Source organism: Boleophthalmus pectinirostris, unplaced genomic scaffold, assembly GCF_026225935.1.
Source record: "Boleophthalmus pectinirostris isolate CB_2022bp ecotype Guang Dong unplaced genomic scaffold, ASM2622593v1 HiC_scaffold_834, whole genome shotgun sequence".
In the NCBI taxonomy this organism is placed as follows: Eukaryota; Metazoa; Chordata; class Actinopteri; order Gobiiformes; family Gobiidae; genus Boleophthalmus; species Boleophthalmus pectinirostris.
Genome location: NW_026571523.1, coordinates 3,477 through 31,354, shown reverse-complemented (window position 1 = coordinate 31,354; position 27,878 = coordinate 3,477). Strand labels below are relative to the sequence as shown.

Here is a 27,878-nt window from a genome sequence, read left to right as displayed (position 1 = left end):
ACAGAGCAAATCGTACAAAGATTTCAAACAGTAGACTTCACAGAGGAGACTTTACAGAGTAGATTTCACAGATTAGGTCGCACTTTTTATCTGCATAACAGTAAGTACAGCAACACTTACAAAACAACTCAATTATAAAACAAAAATGGCCAGAAATAACAGAGGAAATATACCCTTGACCTTAAACCATGACCTTAAACTAAAGAACTGTGGTCTTCGTGTGATAAAGAGTAGAGGGGTGTGCAAAAATATTGAAATATCGATATATCGTATCGTTTAATGTGATGACACAGTATCGATATTGTGGGCTGCTCTATCGATATATCACCAAGAGTATTTTTGGTTTATTTTACTAAATGATTTTGTTACAGCTACAGTTTCGTTGTTTGTTTAGTGGAAGGAAACTCGTTTGACATTTTCTCTGTTTTGAGGATTAAAATGTTTGTGTTTCATATGAACTTTGCACAAGAAGTGGTTTAACAAAGATTTTCCATGATTTAGCCTTTATTTTTTACTGAACCGTATCGAATCGAAAGCGCACTGTATCGAGGTTTGTCTCATATCAGTGACTTCTTAACAACACTCGGCCTCAGTCAACAGGGAAACGTGGCTCTTGCCCCGGCTGGGAGTATGACATCATCACATTCTAGAACCTGAAAACCTCCCAGTTCCATCAGGTTCACGGCGCCGATGACATCATACATGTAAAGTTCCATAAAGCCTTGTTACCATGGCAACTCCGGAACTCAAAGCTAAACTTCAAAGCTTTGTGGGCTTTAACTCAAAGCTTTGTTTGGCCTCGGGGAGATTATAAGAGTAGGCAAATCGCAAATCACAAATCGAAAATCACATATCGCTTAACGGAAAAGGCACATTTAGCTGAGCTTGACACAGAGCAAATCGTACAAAGATTTCAAACAGTAGACTTCACTGAGGAGACTTTACAGAGTAGATTTCACAGATTAGGTCGCACTTTTTATCTGCGTAACAGTAAGTACAGCAACACTTACAAAACAACTCAATTATAAAACAAAAATGGCCAGAAATAACAGAGGAAATATACCCTTGACCTTAAACCATGACCTTAAACTAAAGAACTGTGGTCTTCGAAAGCAAATTGCCAAAAAAGATTAGCACAATGAGCGCCGATGGTGGCCCTCGCCCCGGTGCGCACCACCCCCCCACGCGACCTCCGGGGACTCGCGACCGCCCCGGCACGCCACCCTCTCTTCCCGACATTCGCCCAGGTCGACAATGACGCATTAGTGATTCAAATTTCAGCACAATCGGACTAAGCCTGTGGGTGGAATCATTTTTTAACAATTTTTTCCATTGACTTCCATTCATTTTAGCAGTAGTAAATATGAGCCAGGCCTTGGGCGTGGGTTACTGGGATACTGCTGTTCGTGCCGGGGGCGACCGAGGACAATGTTGCCTGAAATTATGTTCACACTTCTGTTAGTGTCATATTGTTTAGACCTGGTTTAGACCTGGTTTAGACCTGGTTTAGTCCTGGTTTAGACCTGGTTTAGTCCTGGTTTTAGTCCTGGTTTAATCCTGGTTTTAGTTCTAGTTTAGTCCTGGTTTAGCCCAAAATGTGAAATCAGGAAAATATCGCCCTGTAATCCATTTATTTCAACAAAGTAACTGTAATCCAATTACCACTCACTGAAACAGTAACTGTAACTGAATACAGTTACTCATAATTTGTACTCTGATTACGTAACTCCGGTACATGTAATCTGTTACTCCCCAACACAGCTTTTTGGTAACTCTGGCAAGTCAGTTCTAATCTATTTTTAAATATCTTTTGGCCACATCTTAGCTGAACACCTGTAGATTATTCATGATTACTGTCTTGACCCACTGATGCACTCATTTCTCTTTTTTTTCAATTAAAGGAGCCAATTGGCCAAGCTCCTGTAAAAACAAAGCAATATTCAAATAAAATGTTTTTATAGTTAAGATTTTTGAGAGGACAAAATGCATCCATCTGTCTTCATGCAGGTTATATTCAAAGGACAGAAACCATGTCTTTTCCTGGCAAGAACCTGAAGCCTGGCATGAAGCAGGGCATAAGTCATGGTCACAGAGTGCGTCCTTCACAACAAGCACAGGCTCGGGCTGAGGCCATAGCCAAAGAGAGGGAAAGGATGGAGCAATTTGGGGAGAAGGCACGCCAAATGCGACTGCTCTCCAAGAAAAATGAAGGTTCTGCCCCCGTCCGCTCCAGCATCCTCCCACCCCTGCCAGCAGCCGACAGAAAACGTACATCACAGACCCCAGTGTCTCTCAATCGCCCAGGCTCAGACAGCAAGTCCAAAGGTAAGTCAGCTTATTGTATTTTATCATATAAAACACTGCTCCTTCATAATCAGTCTTTTTCGTAACACTTTGCTACACCAATTAGGCTTATTTTAGCATAAAGAAAGACTTAATTCATAATAAACAAATAGTATGAATGATTTAGGCATAGTAACTCATAGGGGTGTGCAAAAATATCGGAATATTGATATATTGTATCGTTTAATGTGATGATACAGTATCGATATCATGGGTTACTGTATCGATATATCACCAAGAGTATTTTTAGGTGTGTTTTACTAAATTATTTTGTTACAGAGCTACAGTTTTGTTGCTTGTGGAGTGAAAGGAAACTCATTCATTCAACACATTTGATATTTTTACTGTTTTGATGATTAAAATGTTTATATGAACTTTGCACAAAAAGTGGTTTAACAAAGACTCTTAGTGTCACAGTCACGATTTAGCCTTTATTTTTTATTGAACCGTATTGAATCGATTTGAAATATATCATATTGAATCGAAAGTGCAGTGTATCGAGATATGTATCGTATCGTGGCCTGTGTATCGAGGATGTATCGTATCGGCAACTTCTTAATAATATCCAGCCCTAGTAACTCAGTTATTCCTAATAGCCTAAGTCCTAACCCCTTGATTAAGTAATGACTAAGCCTGAATGATTCTTCATAAAATACTGATAGCTATTTCTTCATTATGATTTTTTTTTTTTCATGCTTTATTAAGGCTAATGAAGGCGTAGGTATTATAGGTGTAATTATCTTTTTTTGTGTGTGGCAAACAGAACCTCCAGTGAAACAACATCGAATAGCATCTTTACGACCTCCTGCACGACTACCTTCACCGCCGTCACATTCAAAGGTCAGGGATGAAAGTAAATCTAGTACTTTATTTATTAATTTATTTACACATTTATAACACAAAATTAATGAGGATTTTAATTTGCTTTTCCTTTTTCTCTTTCCAATGCCATTCAGTCCAAGTCAGGTACAAATAGAATAGCTTCTGTGCCCCCGAGATGGCCATTTCCAATTGGAAAGATGGATCCTAGTTCTGAACCCATCATGCATGTCTACAGTAAAGACGAGTATTTGCTAATCAGCCACAAGGGTGTGCTTTCTGTGTGTGGAAACAAAAGTGACTTAACATCTCTTGAGCGCTGGGAAGAAGAATACAACTCATACTGCAAGCTGATCCAAATCCCCTTCTTTGCCAATTTCAAATTGTTAAAGCCGTTCTATATTTGGCGCCACAAAGTCACTAAGAAGAAGATACATTTAGCTCAAGAACATCTGAGAAACAATTTATTCTTTACTGATCCGGTTTGTAATGAAATGATACATTACCACATGAGTTTAACAATTTGCTCTATTAATATAATTTTTGGTTTGTGTATCATTATAGTCTCTTGGTCCAGCTCTACTAGACATCAAGAAACTATGCATAGAGATTGATACCACAGGCCTGTTTCGCCTGGATAAAAAACGGACCTACACTCTGAAAGAGTTTCAGGATTTTCATTTTGAACAGCTACAAGAGGTACAATCACAATGTCTGGTGCATAATAGAAATGACTTCCAAAATTCGTATACTGTACTATGTGTGTGTGTTTTAAGGTGCACAATGATCTGGATAATTTTCATGGGTTGGTAAAGGAGCTGGCCATAAGTGCTTGTCGAAACGCTTTCCTACAGCTGAAGCCTTGTGGTAAATATGGTGTGTAAGCTCATTTGAATGTGTGAGGTTGACAAAGATAAGGCTTGCTCTGTAAATCTATGATTATATTTTGCAGAGGAAGAAAATTATGAGAGAAGACGAGATTCTCTCACAAAACGGTTACAAGGGTAAATATTGTTTGAGCTTTCCCTCATATTAGATACGCTTTTTAAAAAAGCACATTTACTTAATGTTTTCAGTATTATAGGTGTTCTATTATGTACTTTTGTTTTCTTTCCAGTTTTATCCGTCTTATTGACTTCATAATTACCAACACACTGCATATGTTGGTGCTACATGGTGTGGAGAAAATATTGATGGCATTTCAGGAGCAAGTTGAAAAAACACCAGATTCTTCTCAAATGCAAAACTGGGACATACAGGCCAATGGTGCAACGGGGCCTGCAGCAAATGAGGATAAGAATAACACAGTATGATACTACCATGTTAATGTGAAGTTAATGTTAGTACTTTGTTCTCTATCCAAGTAATCTCCTGTCTTCATCAGGCTGTTGAAGCTGTCCAAGGCCAACCTATTTTCATCACAGAACTCAAACTTTCTGAGGATATGTTGCATTATGCCCCATCAGAGGAAAAATTTCAGGTACATTAATACATAGTCATTTTTTATTTGAATACCACCCATGTGTAACCTATTATTCTATCAAAAGAGGGCTATTGAGGAGCTGACTGAGCAGTTTAAAGAGACTGTATTATCTGTGCATGCCCTTATGTCCGATCAAGACTTGGATGAATTCATAAACCTGACAGAAGAAAATAAGGTTAAAATTGCTCATACTTCCTACATTATATAACATTCAGGCTTGCTGTTTTAGATTAGACATTTTCATGCTAATTATATATAACTGTTTAGGATGAAAAGGGACAACCATGTCTTGAAGCCCTTCTATACAGTGATAGTCACCTTCAACAGGCTATGTCAGAAATCAAGGTGCAGTTTCTATATCTATTAATTATAATTGTATAAATGTATTTTATAATGTGAATATTAACATAATCATACTTTGCTGTTCTGTTTGACGTTTAGACAGCAATTCACTTTGCTTTTGATACCGCAAGTGTATATGCTCACACATTTGAGCATTTTCGGACATTCTACAAGGAAAACAAAAATTTAGATGTTCAAGCATTACAACAAAAAGAACATGGTAAAAGCCTAACTAATCCTTGTTGTCAGTCAATCTTTACAAAACCTTATTATGACTTTTTCTCTTTTTAGGTTTTCTGTTTTTTGAAAAGGCATTAGCTCTATATCACAATCAGCACAATGAAGCCTTAACTATTCCACAGAAGAGGAGCCTTGGCTTACTTCTTGTTGAACAAACAGAACTCAAACAGAAACTTGTGCAGTCCCCTCTTAATTGTTTAGAGGTCAGAAGTAGAGCATATTATGAGCCTGTTCATAGTAATCACAATTCTTTTTTTGCAAAGTGTGTGCAACAGTTATTTCTGGTTTTAGGTCATCAATGGGCTCCTGACGCGACTTGCTAAGCACAAGGTCGACGCTGTTCTTAAAGAGACTAATGACGCCGAAATTAACCTGCGAGTTAGTCCATCAACCACGGCTGAATTAGCCAATTACCTTATTTTCTTGGAACAAATACAAGAGAGAGTAAGTAATTAACTTCCTCAGTATAATCATCTTTTTTTTTTTTTTTTTATAACAATAGCAAAAGTGTTACCATGGTCTTTCACCAGATCCATAGATTAACAGAAGAGGAAGAAGCAATCAGTCAGCTGTTTAATCTAATTGGCAATTACTCAGTTCCAACACCACCTGAAGATGCCTCATTGTTTGCCTCATTAAAACCTGCTATTAGCTTATTGGAAGTTAACATTCTTGATGCATCTTTGGCCGTAAAGGACATAACAAAAAAATTCAATTCTTCACTAAAGAAAGATATGAACGATCTGAAACAAAAAATTATGGAACTTGATCATAAATCACAGGTATTTACAATATTTTTTATTGTAAGCCTTTTGACATATTTTGATCTTAACTTTAAAAAAAATATTTTATTTGAATTTTCAGGACAAACAAATACTGGATATCAATGCAGACCCTGCGAAAGTACGACTGCTTTTGGGTGAAATCCAGATTTCTGTCGATGAGCTTTGTGCCCAGGCAGCCACTTATATGTCCTATCAGAAAAGATTTAATGTAAAAATATATATTTTGTTATTATCTGAACCATGCCAGCTGACAAAACCACTGAACCTCTCTTTATGAACGAATAGGTGGAGGTGAAGTTTGAGTCTTTGAAAATGTTGACCACAAAAGTTCAACTGAAGCAGCTGCTGTGGGATTCTTTGGAGGAATGGGACACTTTACAGGAAAAATGGCGAAAGGTATGGAACAACATATTAAATATGTTACATATAACAAATATCATTGCATTACTACACTGTAAATGTATTAGAATTATTTTATTTATTTGCATATGAACTTTTTTTTTTTTGCATCAAAACTTTGAAACACTTGTCACTGTTCACACCCAGAGTTTGCTTTCGAAGCTGGACCTGGAGATGTTAGCAGCACAAGTTACTAAATACTCTAAATATGCAAACCAAATGGAGAAGGGGCTGCCATGTAACAATTTAGTGCCAAGTTTTAAGAAGAAAGTGGAACTGATGAAGTGTAGGGTAAGTTTAACATGATGTGATTAACAACATGTTATTGGAAATCTAACAAAATCTTATGTCTGTGTTTTAGCTTCCTGTGATAACTGATCTCCGTAACCCATGTATAAAACCTGAACATTGGGAAACTCTGGGGTATATGGTGGGACAAAATCTGGAGGTGGAGAAGCTTACTATTGCAGAATTAGAGGAGCTTGATCTATTCAGCTATGGGCCAGAGATCCAAGAGGTAATGCATTTTACATCATTTTATTTTACTTTGATTTTCCTGAAGCCCAAAATCATTCTGGACTACTTAACAACACTACCGCTCCAAAAACTGATTCCTTTATTTTATTTTCAGATTTCAGGACAAGCTTCAGGAGAGGCCTCTGTTGAGACACTAATTAAAAAGGTATGGATATTCCCCCATTATTTCCTCCATTCAGTACATTTTACTTATGTCTTAATGAATAACTACAGGTGGAGGATATTTGGAAAACTACAGAATTCACTGTTCTGTCTCATGGCGACTCCAAAGAAGTTTTTATCTTGGGTGGAACTGATGAAATACAGGTACGTGCACAAGCATTATCTTATAATTTAAAACAAAATGGCATTTTCTATGTGTGTTTCTTTTGTATTTTAAAGATGGCCCTGGATGACAGCATTATCAATGTTGGGACAGTTGCATCATCTCGTTATGTGACTCGTATCAAGTCCAGGGTGGATGAGTTGCTGAGACAGTTGCATCTTTTCAATCAAACATTGGTAAAATCAATTAGATCTAACATGTTCAACTGAAGATTCATTTTTGTTATTTTTAAATGAGATGTATACAGAGAGTCCAATATATCTCTGGTTGTATTCTACAGTAAAAAAAAAATCCACGCCTTGTCCCAGTTATTCTCCACTATACCTAACTTCTAAAATGTTTTCAGGATGAGTGGCTCACATGCCAAAGAAATTGGCTGTATCTGGAGAGTATATTTTTTGACCCAGACATAAAGAGGCAGCTTCCTGCAGAATCGAAGATGTTTCTCAAAGTGGACAAGTCTTGGAAGATGATTATGTCAAGGGTAAAAAATAATGCGTAATGCTCTGAGAGCAGCGACTCAGCCTCGTGAGTAACTGTTAGGAGTATATAATAATTTAGTGCAAAAGGTTAAAGCTGACAAAACTTAATTTATTTTTTACAAAGATCTACTAGAGACGTTTAAGAGCAACAATGCCCTTTTGGATGAGATACATAAATGTCTTGAGGCTTATCTTGACTCTAAGAGAGTAATTTTCCCAAGGTACAGTATTATTATTATTGTATTATTATATTATAATGTGGACCTATTTAATATATTTTCATTGCAGGTTTTATTTCTTATCTAATGATGAGCTGCTTAAGATTCTGGCCCAGACAAGAAATCCTCAAGCAGTGCAGCCCCATCTTAGGAAATGTTTTGATTCCATTACACGGCTAGAGTTTGCCCTGTTGCCTGAAAAGTCTCGAGATGCCACAGAGGGTGACGTTGATCCTCAGCAAGACACAATTTATAGCAAAGACATCCTGAAAATGGTCTCTCCAGAGGGTGAAAAGGTCAATTATGAAACACAAACAAACAACCACAAAAACAATCAAATTATCTTAGGTGTTGCCTGTAAATGTGTTTTGTTAATTCATGAGTTCTGTGTCTTCATTCCAGGTGTCATTAACTAAGGGTCTTAAGGCTCAGGGGAATGTAGAAGATTGGCTGTGTAAGGTGGAGGAGGCCATGTTTGTATCACTGCAGCATCTCAGCAAAGCCGCCATAGCAGATTACCAGGTCAAGTCCAGAGAGGAATGGGTCGTGGCTGGACATCCGTCACAGGTAAAGCAACACAAGACTTTCACTGACTCTGCTGAACCTGAATGGGGGAAAGTAAATGTCTTTTTTTGTTTTATATATATATATATTTTTTTTTGGATGAAAATAAAAGTACATATCTTACCCGTGTTAAGAATATGATTTGTGCATTTGTTTGTATACTTGTATCTGTATCATTCACATCAATATTTTATAATGATGTGTAGGGTTTTCATCTCTTTGTGTTTTTGTGATTTGTCCAATAGGTGGTGCTGACGATCTCCCAGATGATGTGGTGCAGAGATATGGATGCCTGCCTTGAAGGGGACCATGACCACTGTGTTGCATTACAGCAGTTTGAACAAACCAACGTTAATGTAAGTTTCTTCAGTGTGTTCTTCCTTATTTCATTCAAATAGTCTTTAACGTCCTCGGCATCTTCTTCTAGAGACTGAATTCTTTGGCAGCTTTAGTAAGGGGACAACTACCACCCTTACATCGGAATATAATCACCGCGCTCATCACCATTGATGTTCACGCCAGAGACATTGTCACAGATCTTGTCCGACAGAAGGTACATTTTACCACTTGTGATTTTACATGTTATGTAAATGAATTGATAAATAAAATAAATTAATTACTTTGCATGTAATTATATTCATATATCAATATTACAGGTGGACTCCAGGTCAAACTTTGAATGGCAGAGACAGTTACGTTACTACTGGGACATGGATTTGGACAACTGTGTTGCCACTATGGCTCTGTCCACCTATATATATGGCTATGAATACCTTGGAGCCTGTCCAAGGCTTGTTATTACTCCACTTACAGTACATATTTTATTGATTATCAATTACATAATTTACACACACATTTTAATTATAGTTATATTTATAGTTTTCCTTTTTTTGCTTTGTTTTGTTTTCAGGATCGTTGCTATTTATGTCTGATGGGAGCTCTGCAGTTAGACCTCGGAGGTGCTCCTGCAGGGCCAGCTGGGACAGGAAAAACAGAAACCACCAAGGATCTGGCCAAGGCTTTAGCCATACAGTGTGTGTGGTCTTCAACTGTTCTGATGGGTTGGACTACAAGGTTAGACAGGATTAAATACCTTTGTACGGACACCTGCATGTTCCTTGTAAACACAGCCTTTTTCTCCAGATAAACCTTTCAAATTAACATGTTGAATTTACATAATGTTGACACTAGGTGGAATAATGACATAAAAAGTGCATAATTTGAGGTTCCATTTACTGTGTGCTGCTTTTATGTATAAAACATAATTTATATATTAAAAATGAATACATAAATAATTAATAATAATAATAATAATATGTATATTGTGTCTTTCAGATGATGGGCCGCTTCTTCAGTGGTCTTGCTCAGTCTGGAGCTTGGTGTTGCTTTGATGAGTTTAATCGAATTGACATTGAAGTGTTGTCTGTGATTGCTCAACAGCTCATCACTATTCGAAATGCTAAAGCCGCAAAGGTCTGCTTAAAGAATGTTTTCACTCTTTCATTATCATACATTTTGGATTCAGACAGTGTTTATGGAAATTGTAACATCTTTCTTTTTAATATTTTGCAGCTGTCAAGGTTTCGATTTGAGGGAAGGGAGATCAAACTAGTGATGACCTGTGCTGCCTTTATTACTATGAATCCTGGCTATGCTGGTAGAACAGAGTTGCCAGACAATCTAAAGGCTTTATTCAGACCCATAGCCATGATGGTCCCTAATTATGCTCTTATTGCTGAGGTAATATTTGTATCATAATTTATGTAACATTTTAACTTTTTCTTTTTGTATTTACTTTATCTTTTTGTATGTGTCTTTTTCTTGCTTCAGGTGATTTTATACTCTGAAGGATTTGAATCAAGTAAGACGCTGGCTAGGAAGATGACCCAGATGTACAAGCTATGCTCAGAGCAGCTGTCACAACAAGACCACTATGATTTTGGCATGAGAGCGGTCAAATCTGTGCTGGTGATGGCTGGGTGAGAGAAATATAAACACGCAAACACATGTACTTAGATACAGAGGTTTAGTTACATAAAGCAGAAAACAATCACAAGGAATTGAAGAGAGACATAACATAATATACAGCCCCATGGAAAACTACACAATTCAGTAAACTAGTATTGATTTTAGCAACATATTAAGTTTAGGGTTAGACCTATCAGGTAGAGAGGGAGAGTAGGCAATTTTGGAGATAGAAAAACCCAGTTGCACTTGTTCTTCTTGCTTGGGTTTTTAAACTCATTTAAATTGATTCACCTCCACCCAGTGTAGAGAGCATCATGTGATCAAATTTTGTTCTTAGCTAAAGTTCTTTGTGCTGTAAATGACTTGTGATTCGTTGTCTGCCATTGCACACGACTGGCCATTTGCTTTCCCCACATTTCGTTTGTGTAACTGAGTGATAAAGAAGAGGAAAAGGGAAAAGTTGTGCTGCATTTGTGATTACACTGACTACATATTGTTTAAAAATCATAAAAACAGGCAAAGCAAAACTCTTCTATGCTGCAATGTGTCAGTGTTTTTAGCTTAAATAAGCATACACCTACTTGTTCTTATTCTTGCATGTCTATATATTTAGATCCCTGAAGAGGAGCAACCCCCACCTCAGTGAAGATGTGGTACTTATCCGAGCTTTGCGGGACTCTAACCTTCCAAAGTTCCAAAGTTTCTCACAGATGATGCTGTCTTGTTTGGGTAAAGACTTTGGTCATATATGTTAGAAAACATAAGAAAATATATATTTTAATTTAATTTGTTTATTTTTTTTTTTTATATTTCATAAAATGCTCTTGCATTCTTATAGTGGGATCTTATCTGACTTATTTCCTGGGGTGTCAATCCCTGAGCATGACTATGGTGTTCTACATTCCACTATTGTAGAGTGTCTAGTTAAGGGCAATTTACAACCTCTGCCTGCAATGACCAAAAAGGTAATGACTGTCAACTCTTTTTGTCTTTTTAAAGAAGACGTTTTCTTTAAAAAAAAATAAAAATACTATAGTATTCTTAATTTGAATTTCAGGTAATCCAGTTGTATGAGACTATGCTAGTGCGCCATGGAGTTATGTTAGTTGGGCCAACTGGAGGGGGTAAAACTACTGTCTACACTATTCTGGCCAACACACTGGAGACCCTTTATAATTCAGAGTATAAGGAAACCAACCCCTTCTACCAGCCAGTCAAGACCTATGTTCTGAACCCCAAATCAGTGACAATGGGAGAACTCTATGGCGAGGTATTGCTGATCATCAACACTAATTTAATAGATATTTTAGAAAATTGATGTACTGGAATGTTTTTTTTTTTTGTTTTTTGTTTTTTCTGTTCTCCATAGATGAACAATTTGACTCTTGAGTGGATTGATGGACTGATGGCGTTGAGTGTTCGTGATGCAGTTAGTGACACGACTGACGATCACAAATGGGTCATATGTGATGGCCCCGTGGACGCCCTGTGGATTGAGAACATGAACACTGTGCTTGATGACAACAAGATGCTCTGTCTGGCCAATAGTGAACGAATCAAGCTCACTCCATCAATTCACATGGTGTTTGAGGTTGGCATATACTGTACATTAATCTTTTTATTTGTTATAGTTTTGCACATCTTTAAAATTGTTGTAACTGCTTTTGTAGGTTCAAGATCTGGCTGTGGCTTCTCCAGCAACTGTCAGTCGATGTGGAATGGTATATATTGATCCAGATGAGCTCAAATGGATGCCTTATGTTCAGACATGGATCAATGGTCTCGGAGACAAGGTTACACTATTCTGTGTTTGTATTTTACATAAACTCATTCGATATTTTATATAGTAGTGTGTGTTGTTACCACTCATAACATGCTCACATATCATGATTTACTGCAAAATCTAAAAGCTAATTTAATTAAAAGAAAACTGATATTTTATCATTCATTTTACTTTTTTTTTTCAGTTTCCAGAGGCAGTCAGCAAATATCTCCTGGGGTTATTTGAAAACTACGTGGAGAAGGGTCTTCAGTTTGTCTCAAAGAACTGTATACAGGCTATTCGCCAAGTGGACATAAGTAAAGTCACCACTCTCTGTGCTTTACTTGAAGTATTGCTGCTTGGCCAGGAAGGACCTGGATTTACAATGGTATACAAACAGTAGAAGATCACAATTTAAAGATTCACATCTGTTATTATTCCTTTATTTACTGAAGTGGAGGATTTTAAAACATCACAGTTTCAAGATTTATCTTGGGCATTTGTCTTGTTTTTTTTAGGATGCACGTGATCTCAACAGGGTTATTTGCCAGACATTTGTCTTCTGCTATATTTGGTCTGTTGGAGGCAATCTGACAAGCACATACTGGGAGTCCTTTGAGGCTTTTGTTAAAGAACAATTTTCAGGCAACAGGGATGCCGAGGTACAAACATTAATCATTTACATACATTAATTTATTTACCATAGGTTGATGCTTTAGTTTAAGAAAGAAACAGTTATAGCAACATTTTGATTTGCATCTGTTTAATAATTGTTCGATGTTTGTTTTAATCCTAAACTATAGATTCCAGAGCAAATGGTTCTACGGAATGTACACATGAATTTTAAGAACATTCGTCTCCAACCGTGGGACAAAATCATTCCTGCTTTTAAGTACAATAGTGAGCAGCCATTTTTTGAGATGCTGGTCCCAACCCCAGACACTGTGCGATATGGGTATTTGATGGAGAAACTGCTGTCTGTGCAACGCTCTGTACTTTTCACTGGTGATACTGGAGTGGGGAAGGTATATATGCAAAGTTATGATGTATTATAAAAATAGGTTATAAACACTATTTGAAAAACATAATGCATGTATTTTGATGTTTTTATAGTCAGTTGTTGCCCGTGATCTACTAAACAGGATACAAGAAAAGGAAGGATATCTTCCCATCTTCATCAACTTCTCTGCTCAAACTTCCTCTGCACGCACCCAAGAAATTATTGAGTCTAAACTGGAAAAGAAGAGAAAAAATATTCTTGGTAAACAACAAATATACAATACTGGAAGACATTGGCCACGACATATTACTCTTTTCTTTCACATGTAGCCTATATAATGCTTGTGTGGTTGGGTAAAGTAAAATTGTTGTTTTTAATAGGTGCTCCTGGAAATAAAAAATTGGTAGTCTTTGTGGATGACTTGAACATGCCTAAGCTGGACAGCTATGGTTCTCAGCCACCCATCGAACTCCTCCGTCAGTTCCAAGACTTCTCTGGGTTCTACGACAGAGGAAAGTTCTTTTGGAAAGAGATCCAGGTAACCTGTTTATATGTTTTGTAAAGTAAATGTATTTGATCTTTGAAAAAGTACTCTAATTTGAAACATGGCTTACATACTGTTTGTCTGGCACACCACATTTGTATTTCCTGTTAATGCAAGTATTCTATTCGCTGTACAAGGACATGACTATTGCAGCTGCATGTGCTCCTCCGGGAGGTGGCCGCAACCCAATAACTCCTCGATTTATCCGCCACTTCAGTATGCTGTGTTTGCCTACACCATCAGAGCTGTGCCTCAAACAGATCTTCACGGTGAGAGCAAAACCTCTATCTATCTACCAATCCATTTGTTCACAATACCAACTTTATTCAGCCGTCACACACCTTTTCAGCTTCCAATCAATATTTTTGTGAGGCCAGACCATGTAGTTGTTCCCTTTTCTCTTAGCCTTTCTCTTATTCCTCTTTTACCTCTAAACTCCGCTCCAGGCTATCCTAAATGGTTTCCTCACCGAGTTTGCAGGGGAAGCAAAGGCCTGCTCCTCTCACATTGTGGACGCAGCTGTGGAGATTTACAATCGTTTGAGTTTGGATTTGCTCCCCACTCCAGCAAAGTCTCACTATGTCTTCAATCTCAGGGACCTTTCCAAGTGTGTTCAAGGTGAGATGCAAAGTAATGCTTTAACTTCTTCAAACACAGACATTTAAGGCACAAGGTAAACACAGGCCTTCGTGGAGAACAGATGCAAGTATCACATCTGACAGCGTGCTGTTTAGGAACAAAGTGAAGAACAAATGACATTTACAACACATGAAGCTGTAGAATAATAAAAACCAAACACAATGCTAAATCAGAAGACAGACATGATACTGCAGGAATATAAAAAGACTAGCTAATTTATTATTATTTTATTTACGCGTGTCTGTCTTTTTTCATGAATAAACAGGCATATTACAGTGTGATTCTACTTATGTGAAAACAAAGAATCAGATCTTTCGCCTTTTCTGTCATGAATGCCAGCGAGTATTTCATGACCGTCTTATAAACAACCAGGATAAGGCTTACTTCAATACCATCATCTGTGATATGGCCAGTAAGTAAAAAACAACACACATTCATTTTATGTTGGGTGCAAAAATGTGTTGTAATAGTTTTGTTCATCACCTAGGTAGATATTTTAGCATTACTATGGAGCCTGAAAGCTTTGTGACACATCCAATTATATTCGGGGACTTTATGACGGTAAGTTTAATCACAATTTATGAACGTTCACATGCAACCGTTACTTCATATTATTGTGAGGATGTATTATAGGTGGGTGCAGAGAAAGAAGACCGCATATATGAAGATCTAACAGACATAGAGAAGATACAGGCTGTCCTGCAAGACTACCTTGATGACTACAACCTGACCTTCTCCAAGGAGACGAAGTTGGTTTTCTTCCAGGATGCTACTGAACATGTCTCTAGGTATGTCTGAGTTTTTAGATTTATGTTTTGCTCAGATTTGTGACAAAAAGAGGAAAAACTTTTTACAATTTTATATTCTTTCTAGAATTGCCCGTGTGATTCGCCAAGAGAGAGGAAATGCACTCCTTGTGGGGGTGGGAGGAACAGGAAAGCAGTCTCTAACCAGACTAGCAGCTCATATGTGTGGCTATCGGTGCTTTGAAATCGAACTAACCCGAGGCTACAACTATGACAGCTTTCATGAAGACCTGAGGAGGCTCTATAAGATGGCTGGTGTGGAAGGCAAAGATATGGTGTTTCTCTTTACTGATACTCAGGTACAAATGCACCACTTCTGATGGATAGGGGCCCAAAAATCCAGGATCTTACTTTGAATTATTTATTATTGCAGATTGTGGTGGAAGAGTTTTTGGAAGATATCAACAACATGCTGAATTCTGGTGAAGTGCCAAATCTTTTTGAGAAGGATGAGTTGGAACAAGTCCTGGCAGCCACTCGGCCAAAAGCGAAAAAGGCTGGAATAAGTGAAGAGAACCGGGACGAGGTACAAGCAAAGAGTGACAAAACACCAAAACAAGTTCAAACAATATTTAGAAGTTTTCTGTCACAAGAAGTGTGAAATGCCTATCAAAATATGCTTGCATTTCAATTTACGTTCTAGGTTTTCCAGTACTTCATTTCTCGTGTTCGAGAGAAACTGCACATAGTGTTGTGCATGAGCCCTGTAGGTGATGCCTTTAGGTCCCGATGCCGGATGTTCCCTTCACTTGTCAACTGTTGCACTATTGATTGGTTTATACAGGTATATGTACATTTAAACATAACTGGCCATTTTTAGCATTCACAGTACTATATACAATAATAATATATGTATTTTTCCTCCTCTAGTGGCCACGGGAGGCTCTGCTTTCTGTCTCTCAGGCCTTTTTCCAGAACATAGACTTTGGCAGTGCTCTTCTGAAACAGAGCTTTTCCACCATGTGTGTGGAGATACATGTGAGTGTGTCCGACATGGCTGAGCGCTACTACTCCGAGCTGAGACGCAGGTATTACACCACACCTACCTCATACCTGGAGCTCATTAACCTCTACCTGTCCATGTTGGGGGAAAAGAAACAACAATTAGTCCTTGTAAGTTAATATCTTTCATTGGCATTTCTACATATGTGTACACTGCATTCCTATAATAATGCATCTATGTTCATTAAAAGGCAAAGGACCGTGTGAAGAATGGACTGACAAAGTTGCTTGAGACCAATAAGCTAGTGGACAAAATGAAAGTGGACTTGTCGGCTTTGGAGCCAGTTCTTCAACAAAAGTCTATTGATGTTGATGCTCTGATGAAGAAGCTCGTTGTTGATCAGGAGAAAGCTGATGAGGTAAGCATGAAACACAGCTGTGCAACATTTTAGATGCAAATGCTTTTTGTACATGTAACATTTTTGTCATATTTGTCATTTTATGTGTGTATATTGTATGTGTGTATATATAACAGGTCCGTAGTGTGGTTAAAGAAGATGAGGCTTCAGCTAAGTACCAGGCAAGCGAAACGCAAGCCATTGCTGATGATGCCCAAAGGGACCTTAGATGAGGCTCTGCCTGCTCTGGAGGGAGCCAATCAGGCCCTGAACTCCCTGGACAAGGCTGACATCTCAGAGATCAAAGTGTTTACTAAGCCCCCTGACCTGGTCATGACCGTCATGGAAGCTGTCTGCATCCTGCTCAACTGCAAGTGAGTGAGAACCTCAGCACTTTTTTGCTGTTTTTGCTGAGTGATTTTCCTTTTTTAATATCACATATTATACACCTATAGTCAACATCCAGAGAATTACCATACCATCTCATGACTTGGCACCTTTCCCTCTGTCACCTCTCTAATTTAATCGATCAGTCCTCACTGCGGTGCTGTGGATTTGGTCTAGGTCAAAATAATACTGTTTTGGTATGGGCAATATTATCTTCTGCCTGCCCATTGTTTTCTAAGAAGGCATTGTGTATGTTAAATGAGCCTTGTTTTGGTCTGAAGTCATAAATACAGTGTCAAAAACCCTTGGTACTAGGGTCAACTTAAACTGATTTATTCACAAAGGACACTGCCCATTAACTTCCAGATAATGTCTATTTTACATCCTTTGCAGACCAGATTGGCCAAGCGCTAAGCAGTTACTTGGAGATTCAAATTTTCTCAAGCGTCTAACTGACTATGACAAAGACAATATTAAGCCACAGATCCTGCAAAAGCTAGTGAAATATGTTAATAATCCAGATTTCATCCCCGAAAAGGTTTGTCTGAAAATGATTTAAAACTCATACATAGCAGGGTAGTTTTGTACTGGAAATTGTTCTTCTAATTATTTTTTGTATAGGTCGAGAAAGTTTCCAGAGCCTGCAAATCAATGTGCATGTGGGTCAGAGCGATGGATCTGTACAGCAAGGTTCTGAAAGAAGTTCGCCCTAAAAGAGAAAAACTGGCCAAAGCACAAGTATGTCTGCAGACACTGCTAACACTAGTCCTTCTACAGCTAATATGCTATTTTTAGTTGTACGGTAATGCATTGTACTTACAGTTCTATAGTCAGTTATATAGACCAGATTAGACATTGTCATATTGTTACATAATATTAGTTCCTTGAAATCTAATTCATATAGGAAGAACTGGATGTGACTATGGCAACCCTAAGGGACAAGCAGCAGAAGCTAATGGAAGTTGAGAACAAGATCCGTGTCTTACATGAGCAGTTTAAGAGCAGTGAGAGAGAGAAGGAGGATCTCGGTAAGAGCTACTCCTCTTCCTCTGGGCAGTATGGCGCTGAATGGTATAATTTTCTATTTATTTTTTTTAAATCTCTTGTACCTAGTGAACACCATGGCTCTGACACAGGCTCGGTTAAGTAGAGCAGGGAAACTCACATCTGCTCTTGGAGACGAGCAGGTTCGCTGGGACCAGAGTGTTGCCCAGTTTGAACAGGAGATCATCAACATTGTGGGCAATGTCTTTATTGCTGCTGCCTGTGTGGCATATTATGGAGCATTTACCTCACACTATAGACAGCTGGTAAGTGTAAGCTCCTGTCAGAACTGAATGAATAACAGAAATAATTCTGTCATCATAGCACAATTTTTACATTCCACATATTATCTTAGCTAATCGAGCAGTGGATAAAACAGTGCCAAGGACTGAATATTCCCATCAGCTCCAGCTTCAGCCTGATTAAGATTCTGGGTGACTCTTATGTTATTCGTCAGTGGAACACAGAAGGTCTGCCTCGAGACACAGTTTCCACAGAAAACGCCATCTTGGTGACGCAGGGCCGCCGTTGGCCTCTCATGATAGATCCACAGGACCAGGTATAATGGGCCACTTTCTGAAAAAAATACCATGCATGATCCAAATAGTCCATTTGCATTTTTTAAATGAAATTAATCAATTTTTATGTTTCAATAGGCCAACAGGTGGATTCGTTCCAAAGAAGGCAAAAATGGTTTAAAAGTAATCAAATTAACAGACCCAAATTTTCTACGTACACTTGAAAATGCAATCCGTCTCGGCTCGCCTGTGCTGTTGGAGGAGGTAGGCCTTGTTACTGTGATAATAGAACTGATATTAGTCAAAAACAATGACCTTTGACTATTTGTTAATTTATCTATAGCTTAAAGAGACCTTGGACCCTGCTTTGGAGCCTATTCTGCTGAAACAGACTTTTGTATCAGGTGGACGTACTCTGATCCATCTTGGGGACTCAGATATTGACTATGACAAAAACTTCAAATTTTATATGACAACAAAAATGGCTAATCCACATTATCTCCCAGAGGTGAGAAACACATAAATGTCTTGTAAATGTTTTTGTATTGTAGAAAAAGCACAGATAAAAGTAGTGCCACATCCCAAAATCCCTACGGTTTCAGAGCAGCAACTGTTAAATAAATCAATGCATGTCACTTGTTCATGTCAGGTCTTCTGCTGAGGCATCTACTGTGTATCTATCCACTTTATTCAGAACAGGCCCTCTCTAGTATTTTAACATCGTGGTAATAAAACATGATATTGTTGCTGGTTATGCAAATTTCCCATGGGTCAAGAAGAACCTGAGACAGTGCTAAAACATGTACGTTTTTGTACTATTTTAAAGTAACTCTCCCACTTTTTCAGGTGTGTATCAAAGTTACTATTATTAATTTCACTGTGACCAAGTCTGGCCTAGAAGATCAACTACTAAGGTAAGTGAAAATGCCCTATAGCTCCACCAACAATTACAATTTCTAAGTCTTGAATGCTATTTTTAGTGATGTTGTTCGCCTGGAGAGTCCCCATCTGGAAGAGCAGAGGAATGAGCTGATTGTTCGAATTAACAAAGACCGCAACCAGCTAAAAGACATTGAGGACCGCATACTGAAGCTGCTGTTTACATCTGAAGGAAATATACTTGATAATGAGGAGCTTGTTCAAACGCTGCAGGAGTCTAAGGTATGTTGATATGAAGTACATGTTTTTTATGTCTGTCACTATCAGAAAATAAGCTTTTGTTTTTGTCAGGTGACATCTGAGGCTATAAAAGTTCGCCTAGAGGAAGCAGAGGCCACAGAGGTCATGATCAATACAGCAAGAGAGCGATACCGCCCCGTAGCCACCCGCGGCTCTGTATTATATTTTGTTGTCGCCAGTCTCTCTGAAATCGATCCAATGTACCAGTTCTCACTCAAGTACTACTTCAAACAGGTAGACCAACATTTAAAAAAAAAAAGCTTCTTTTACTGTCACAATTCAAGAACATGGCTTACAAATTGTATTATTTATTTACAACTGTACTGAGGCCATGTGTTATTTTATTATGTTAAAAATTAGACGTGTTTACCCTAAAGAATTAAAAAGATTTTGAGGAAAAGGAAAGGAACACTTGGCTGTCTCATTTTCAAATAGATCAACTTTGATTTTTTACACTGTCCAAATTCATCAGTATCTCAATCTGTCATTTGTGTTTTGTTTTTCTTTCAACAAATCTACAGCTGTTTGTCACCACAATCGAGACATCCCAGAAGAGCAGCATCCTGGAGGAGCGTCTTGAGATCCTACTTGACCAGATCCTGCTGAATTCCTACATAAACGTGTCTCGCGGTCTGTTTGAGCAGCACAAGCTCATCTACAGCTTCATGTTGTGTGTGGACATCATGAGGCAGAGACAAGAGATCTCAGAGGTCGAGTGGCAGTTCTTCCTCCGAGGAGCTGCCTCACCGGACAAGGTGAGCTACTATGAACGTAACAGTACAGCTTCAGCGATGGGGAGAGATGGTGAAAAATTTAATTTATGCTAATCATAAATACGAAGGTAAATGTATGAATTGTATGAAAATATAGCACCACATGCTAATGTCACTTTTTTCCATCACACTGAAACAAGTGTCATTTGCCCACCATGATCCTTACATCTGTCATCCAGCTGTCAGAAGCTTAAACTCTAATGATTTTTAAATGTGTCTTGCATGAGCACTTATGTCCTTTTCTACAGAAGGAACCTGTGCATGCTGTTTTGAATCACCGTCAGACGACTCCATGTTTTTTCATCACTTTGTTTTACGATTCTAGGAAAACCCAGATCGTCCTGATGTACCATGGATAAGTGATTTTTACTGGAAGACTTGTTTTCAACTTGATCACATCCTGCGCTGTTTCAAAGGCATATCCAATGAAATCACCAAGACTCACATCAATATTAAACTAGGTAACTGCACCTCTCTTAGTAGTATCATGGAAAGTCCAGGCAGGTCAAGCATATTCAACACATTATACAACTTCTGTAATGCATGTGCTCCATATAAAGGTTTTTTGAAGAGGCTTTTCATATAAACCTTTGGGAATCATTTTTCACTTCTTTCTTCTCCAGGACGTTTTCAAGCATCACTTAATCCAGAGACCTGGGAGGGCTATGTCAAAGATCTACTGCCTCTTGAGGAATCCAACAGGACCAAGGAAGGCGGAGTCAAGGGTCACTGGAACGAGAGACTGGGGTCTTTCCAGAAATTAATCTTAATCAAGTGCTTAATGGAAGAGAAGGTAAACACATAACCACAACATTTTTGGAAAAATATTTTGATGTCGTGAAAAATTTGTGGATTTTTAAATTTTTTTTCTGATAAAAAATTCTATTACACTTTGGTATTACAATTTGTATTTTGAACTCAAACATGAACTAACTATGAAACTAGTTAGAAGAATCACATTCATTTAGTCCGTCTATATCTCATGTTCAAAATAACATGACATCACAAGGTAGAAAAGAGTGTTGTCTGTTTGAGAGAAGAACTCATCCTAAATATGCAGGGCTTGTGTGTTAAATGTGTGTGGATGAAGCAAAACAAAAAACAACAACAGGTAACAACATCATAACATAGACTCAAAAATAGCTTAATATTGGCCCTTCTAGACAAAAACAATAATGAATATTACATTTTGTTCATCATGCTCATTATTAGTTGAGGATCATTATTTGTTTTTTGTTTTTTTAGTTTTTTTCACTGTTTCTTGTCACTTAAGTAAATGAGTTCACTCCTCTCCAGGTTGTATTCGCTGCTACTGAGTTTGTGATTGTCAATTTGGGGAAACAGTTTGTGGAGAACCCCCCAGTTGACCTTGCCAACCTGTACAACGACATGTCTCCCTGCACCCCACTCGTGTTCATCCTCAGCACCGGCTCTGATCCCATGGGTGCCTTCCAGCGCTTTGCCAAAGAACGAGGCTATCTTGAAAAGTATTTAACATTACTGCTAGTCATTACTGGCAACGCATGTTGGTTGGAGTTTTATGCTCACTTGATCTTCTTTTATGCAGGGTTGAGTCTATTTCATTGGGGCAGGGACAAGGGCCGATAGCCGAAAAGATGATACGTGAAGCAATGGAAAGTGGGAACTGGGTATTCCTTCAGAACTGTCATTTAGCTGTGTCCTGGATGCTGGCAATGGAGGAACTTATCAAAACATTCTCAGAACCAGGTATACAAGATTCAATAATTCAAGTTCAATTATCCAAATCTATGTATAAGTAGGTCTTATTTAATTCATTAAAACATTTTTTTTTTTGCACTTGTAGATACAAAGATCCATGAAAACTTCCGGTTATTCTTGAGCTCTATGCCCACAAAAGTATTTCCTGTCACAGTATTGCAAAACTCTGTTAAGGTTTGTACATTTATTTTGGTAGTTTTTCTTATTTAATTCAAATATTACAATGTAATTTCACCTAGGAAAAGTGTTTTAAAATGACTGGATGGAATGTGTGTTTGCGAAAAGGCACTCAGACGTTGTAATCACCAAACTTCAGACTGCGGGGAATGGTTCTTTTGTTGTTTTGGTGTGATAAGAGTGCAATAAGGCTAATTGAAAAGCTCAATCAATCTGATTTTCATTCCCTTAATGAGACAATGCATGATATTTTGTTACAGTGGAACACCCGTTATCTTATCCAGTGGTGAAAAGCCTATTAATTGATATTCTAAGACAAATATTATTGCTTTATTAGAAATGCACAGCTACTAGATAACCTCATCTTATATGAAAGGTTGGAGGGAAGTAGGATTTAATGATTATTAGACATCACACTGTTTCAAAATTACAATGAATATAGCCTTAGGTCTTTGATTAAAAAAAAAAAAAAAGTCCTATACAAGAGGGTTTATTCTATTTGATACTTGAATGCATTGTTTCATCTCGATCTCCCATTTGAATAATTCATGTGATTACTAGGTGACGAATGAGCCTCCCAAAGGACTGCGAGCAAATATGAGAAGAGCCTTCACAGAAATCACCACAAACTTCTTTGAGGACCATGTTCTAGGAAACCACTGGAGAAAAATCGTCTTTGGTATATGCTTTTTCCATGCAATAATCCAGGTAGCAATTTCTTCTTTGCTTCATAAAGTGCTGTCTGCCTAAAGTCAACGTGGATAATTCACAATGTGCATATCTTTTGTGCTTTATTTTTTGTGACTAGGAGCGGAAGAAGTTTGGCCCTCTAGGCTGGAACATCCGTTATGAGTTCAATGATAGTGACAGGGAGTGTGCTCTGCTTAACCTCAACCTGTACTGCAAAGACGGCTCCATCCCGTGGGACGCACTTGTTTACATCACTGGTGAGAATATTAATAATCATTTTTGTCATACATAACAATCTGCTATTTTTATTTGAGAAATCTGAAAAAAGGGAAACAATTTATTTAACATTTTCTTACTAATAATAAACCAGTGTGCATCCTTTATTTATACTTTGCAGTTACATCGTGCTGGGGGTGTGTGTATATATATATATATATATATATATATATATATATATGTATGTATGTATGTATGTATGTATGTATATATGTATATATGTATATATGTATATGTATATATATATATATATATATATGTATATATGTATATATATGTACATATATATATATATATTTAAACCGCACATTTTCAGGAGCCTGTTATCAGTTCGAGTGTTTGTGATACTTTTTAGGAGTTTTGATTTTTTTTTTTTTTTTATTCCAAGACATAATCATTAATTCACTTTAATTGACAATGAGCATTCAGAGACCAGTTTATTTATTATTCATTTATATTAAAGGTTGTTTTATTCATATACATTGGATAACTGTCCCTCAATATAAATTGGTGTCATTAATAGACAAAATAAGAACATTTGTAATATATATTATTTTATTGTTTTTGCTTTAATTAATTGCAAATGCTCAGAAACAAATTCAGAAAAGATTATTTAAAGCTTGTAAACACACTATGGCAATGCATATTTGGAAACAAAGAAACAAATATTACACATAGAGGCAGGCAAACTGTCAGTTGTTTGCTTTGTTCCCACCACTGACTCTTAAAACCACCATTTCACCAGCACATTAGAGAGTCCTTTCATTACTTTTTCACTCATCACAATAATTCATATGTGTGTTCTAAATGTCATTAAAACCTTGTTAACCAAGCTATTTTTTTTAAAAACAAGGAATGGGAATGAGAAAAATTGGTGTTTTGTTACAAACCTGTTTTTAAGGATTTCACTATGTTCTTCCTCAGGTGAGATCACATATGGAGGCAGAGTGACAGATGTTTGGGATCAGCGATGCCTAAGAACCATTTTGAAAGGCTTCTTCTCACCTCCATCTCTGAGTCCAGGCTACACTTACTCTTCCTCAGGTAGGAGTTCTACCATGGTAACAACATATAGTTTTTTTATAAACAAAACATTTACAATCTAGGCCAACAGTACTAACTTTGGTTTTGTTTGTGCGCTAGGGATCTACTATGCCCCAGAGTCTAGTCATCTCAAGGACTTCAGGGATTATATAGAAAGTCTCCCCATTATTGATGATCCAGAGGTGTTTGGTATGCACGAGAACGCCAACTTGGCTTTTCAGGTAATTAATTAAGTCTCCAAAAACTTCATAGAGAACATCTGAAAGCTTTTTATCTCATTGTGTTAATTAGACTTGTCAAGTTTGGTTTAGTTTTCTGTGTGCCTAGAAGCATGATTTCACTATTTGTTTTACTTTTTATTTGCAGCGACAAGAAACTTTATCTTTAATTAGCACCATACTGGATGTGAACCCTCGATCTGCAGCCACTCATGGGGCCAAGAGTAATGATGATGTAGTCTGCGAGTTGGCTATGTCCATCTTGGAAAAACTCCCTAGTTAGTACCCATTAAATTGCATATTGTATCTGTTCTTATCCAGTCCAATTTAGTATGGCAATATATATTTTATTTTTTTTTATTTTTCTGTCCACCCGCAGAGCATCTGGACATGAGTGAAGCTACAGAGTCCCTGTTTATCCGAGATGAACATGGACGCTTGAACTCGCTCACAACCGTGCTGGGCCAGGAGGCAGATCGATTCAACAATTTACTCAAAGTGCTCAAGGTGAGGCACACGACTATATTTATGGTTTGTGCTCTTTGCTAAAAGATTCATGTTTTCATATCGTAAGAAAACCATGCACTTTGAATGAGCCCTTGGTGTACATTGTGTATACTGTGAAGTTCAAGTCAAGTTGTACATTGTTGTACAATGTGCTTTTTTTTTAATATATATAAAAATTGATCAAATGTATAATTGATTAAATTTAAATTGAATTAGGTCGAATGGAATGCATGCTGTGATTACATTTGTCAAGTCTACCTGCCAATCCTATGGTGTTAAAGAAGCAGGAGCAGAGATCAGTGTGGACTTTAAAAAATATTGATTGAATTAGTTAAAATTGTAAAAACACTTTCTCCAACAGATCTGCCTTGTTAAAAAAGTTAAAATGTTGGCTATATACCTTGTTTTGTCTCTTAGACTTCTCTTGTAACGCTACAAAAGGCCATTGGGGGTCTGGTAGTGATGTCAGAGGAGATGGACCGTATCTACACGAGCTTCCTCAACAACCAGGTCCCGAGTCACTGGGCCAACTCTGCATACCCCTCCCTCAAAACACTCGCCTCATGGGTCAAAGATCTGGTGCTCAGAACATTTTTTATTCAGGTAAGCAAAAGAACAAAAAAAAATCTGTGTATATTATACTGTCTAATATGTATTTAAACTAATATTAGGTTTATGCAGATTTTTGATACTTATAGAGAGCTGGGTCCCTTTAAAGTCCCATAAGATACACTAGGCTGGTTATGCACCATGGTTAGTAAAACATGCAAAGCAAAAAAAAAAAAAAAAAAGCTGCTCTTCTCTTCTCTTGTGCCCTCCTTTGCTAGACTTGGATCACACGTGGACAGCCCAAATCGTTCTGGATCTCTGGGTTCTTCTTCCCTCAAGGCTTTCTCACTGGTAAAAACATTGTCACGTTTTTTTAATGAACCATAGCAGCAACATAAGGTTGGATTATATAAAGAGTAATCTTTCTAATCTGTTTTTATAGGAGTGCTGCAGAATCATGCAAGACATTACAATTTGCCTATCGATGAGTTGAGCTTTCGCTTTAACATGGTGCCGGCCTACAGGGATCAGGCTGTTGTGAGTGAAGTGATACGAGGTCTCCCAGAAAATGCTAAACTTGACATGGATGATGAGGTAATAATGCTGGGCTGAAAAAAGTGCATTTTTATATTATTATACTAGACATATTCTTTCTTTGCCTTGCACATGTTGTAATGTTGTGTCCTGCAGAGCTCAAAATACTTGCCACACATTCCTCTATGGCAGTGGATTTGTAATCTATGAAGCTCCTCTATGTTCATATGCAGTCACTAAACTTTTTATTATGCCTGCAATGCTTAATTCAATGTTTGTTTTTAGCTTGATACAAAGTGTTTGGCTGCTGGGTTACGGTATACATCAATTTCATGACAGCTAAGACCTAGAGGTAGTTCCTAGACATATACATTATTTCATTAGACCTAGAAACACCAAGGTGAAGGAGTCATTTAAAATGTCTAAATAATGGATAATGTATGAACTTTAGTGCTGTACATGATCCTGATGAGAAGTGTTTTTGCTGTCATGTTATTCAACTACCAAAACAAATAACATGCTAACAGTGTACAGACAAAAACAGCTTATAATTAAATGCAGACATGACACGTATGAGAGACTTGTTTATGAGCACATGACATGTTTCATTTTGACCCTAAGAGCAGCTTTACAATAAATCTGTACTGGGGCTAGACAAACTTTACTACATGAAAAAAATGGGCATAGACCCTATATCTTGAGGCTGTTCATTAAATGCTAAGGTTGTATATTTTCTTGTGTTCACAACAGCTGCCTGATCCAAAGGACGGAGTTCTGATCCATGGGGTGTTTATGGACGCGAGCCGCTGGGACGATGACAACATGGTGATTGCAGACGCTTTACCCCGAGTGATGAACTCCATGTTACCAGTGGTGCACTTTGAGCCTCAGCAGAACTACACCCCTGATCCCAAACTGTACGAGGCTCCTCTGTACAAGACCTCTGCTCGGGCTGGGACTCTCTCCACTACTGGTGTGTACTGGGAGGTTGCATAGTATTTCCCATGAATTAACAAACCCAGTTTTTACATCACAACATTCTAGCATTCCTATAGTTGAGCTGGAGGACAGCTTTTTGGTTTTACTGTTTAGTTTAACCAGCACTGGCACATGGTTTATGGTTAGTATATCTGTAATTACTGGGTATAGCTTCATGAAACAAAAACTGACACAAAGTTAATTGGGTTCTCTTTCAAAACAAAAAATAATAATAGTTACAAGTTACGTTACAACACCTTCAGAAGGGAATGCCCCAAATTGCTGTCAGCTGAAAGAAGTTAAAGCCATAAGACAAAAATTGCAAGTTTGTGAAACCAAGTGGGTGGGTCATATTATTCAAATTGAAATATTTATTTCTAAAACAGCAAATCCCCATGGAGTTCCATAGTCCTCTGCCATTCATCTGAAAATATGACTTCATTAAAATAGAGAACATCCATCCAAACTATACAAGCTGTTTATTTATTACATTTTTTTTTCATATTTTGTCTCTATCCAGGCCACTCTACAAACTTTGTCGTGACAGTCATGCTTCCGTCCAGCCAACCAAGTGATTATTGGATCTCCAAAGCTTCTGCTCTACTGTGTCAGTTGGATGACTAGCTTTTGTCTTTGCTTCATGTTTAAATAAACATATTTGGAACATA

General features: G+C 37.6%; 1 protein-coding gene across 1 annotated transcript; it reads left to right on the top strand.

Annotated features, from left to right (window-relative positions):
- LOC129412567 (dynein axonemal heavy chain 6-like) lies at positions 1–27,878 on the top strand. Its single transcript, XM_055166524.1, is given in 85 exon segments — positions 1–990; positions 2,008–2,325; positions 3,107–3,183; positions 3,300–3,644; positions 3,727–3,861; positions 3,939–4,038; positions 4,115–4,166; positions 4,280–4,469; positions 4,547–4,642; positions 4,710–4,820; positions 4,913–4,990; positions 5,087–5,207; positions 5,279–5,430; positions 5,519–5,671; positions 5,758–6,009; positions 6,092–6,220; positions 6,298–6,408; positions 6,559–6,702; positions 6,773–6,928; positions 7,043–7,093; positions 7,162–7,254; positions 7,330–7,449; positions 7,620–7,766; positions 7,768–7,801; positions 7,880–7,976; positions 8,044–8,269; positions 8,376–8,540; positions 8,783–8,893; positions 8,965–9,090; positions 9,194–9,349; positions 9,448–9,570; positions 9,573–9,611; positions 9,873–10,010; positions 10,110–10,277; positions 10,368–10,516; positions 11,119–11,197; positions 11,200–11,234; positions 11,344–11,470; positions 11,563–11,775; positions 11,875–12,096; positions 12,176–12,298; positions 12,473–12,655; positions 12,786–12,929; positions 13,071–13,292; positions 13,381–13,528; positions 13,648–13,805; positions 13,949–14,080; positions 14,258–14,429; positions 14,716–14,862; positions 14,938–15,011; positions 15,084–15,238; positions 15,324–15,555; positions 15,630–15,782; positions 15,900–16,040; positions 16,127–16,369; positions 16,450–16,617; positions 16,734–16,820; positions 16,822–16,970; positions 17,377–17,521; positions 17,605–17,721; positions 17,888–18,011; positions 18,097–18,293; positions 18,383–18,586; positions 18,684–18,809; positions 18,889–19,053; positions 19,392–19,459; positions 19,526–19,706; positions 19,776–19,958; positions 20,246–20,479; positions 20,823–20,958; positions 21,121–21,290; positions 21,794–21,984; positions 22,065–22,225; positions 22,323–22,411; positions 22,976–23,122; positions 23,223–23,361; positions 24,305–24,424; positions 24,524–24,645; positions 24,791–24,920; positions 25,022–25,149; positions 25,567–25,752; positions 25,977–26,049; positions 26,141–26,292; positions 26,983–27,205; positions 27,731–27,878. Coding segments are annotated over 84 exon segments (12,162 nt in total). The 5' UTR covers positions 1–990; positions 2,008–2,030; the 3' UTR covers positions 27,835–27,878.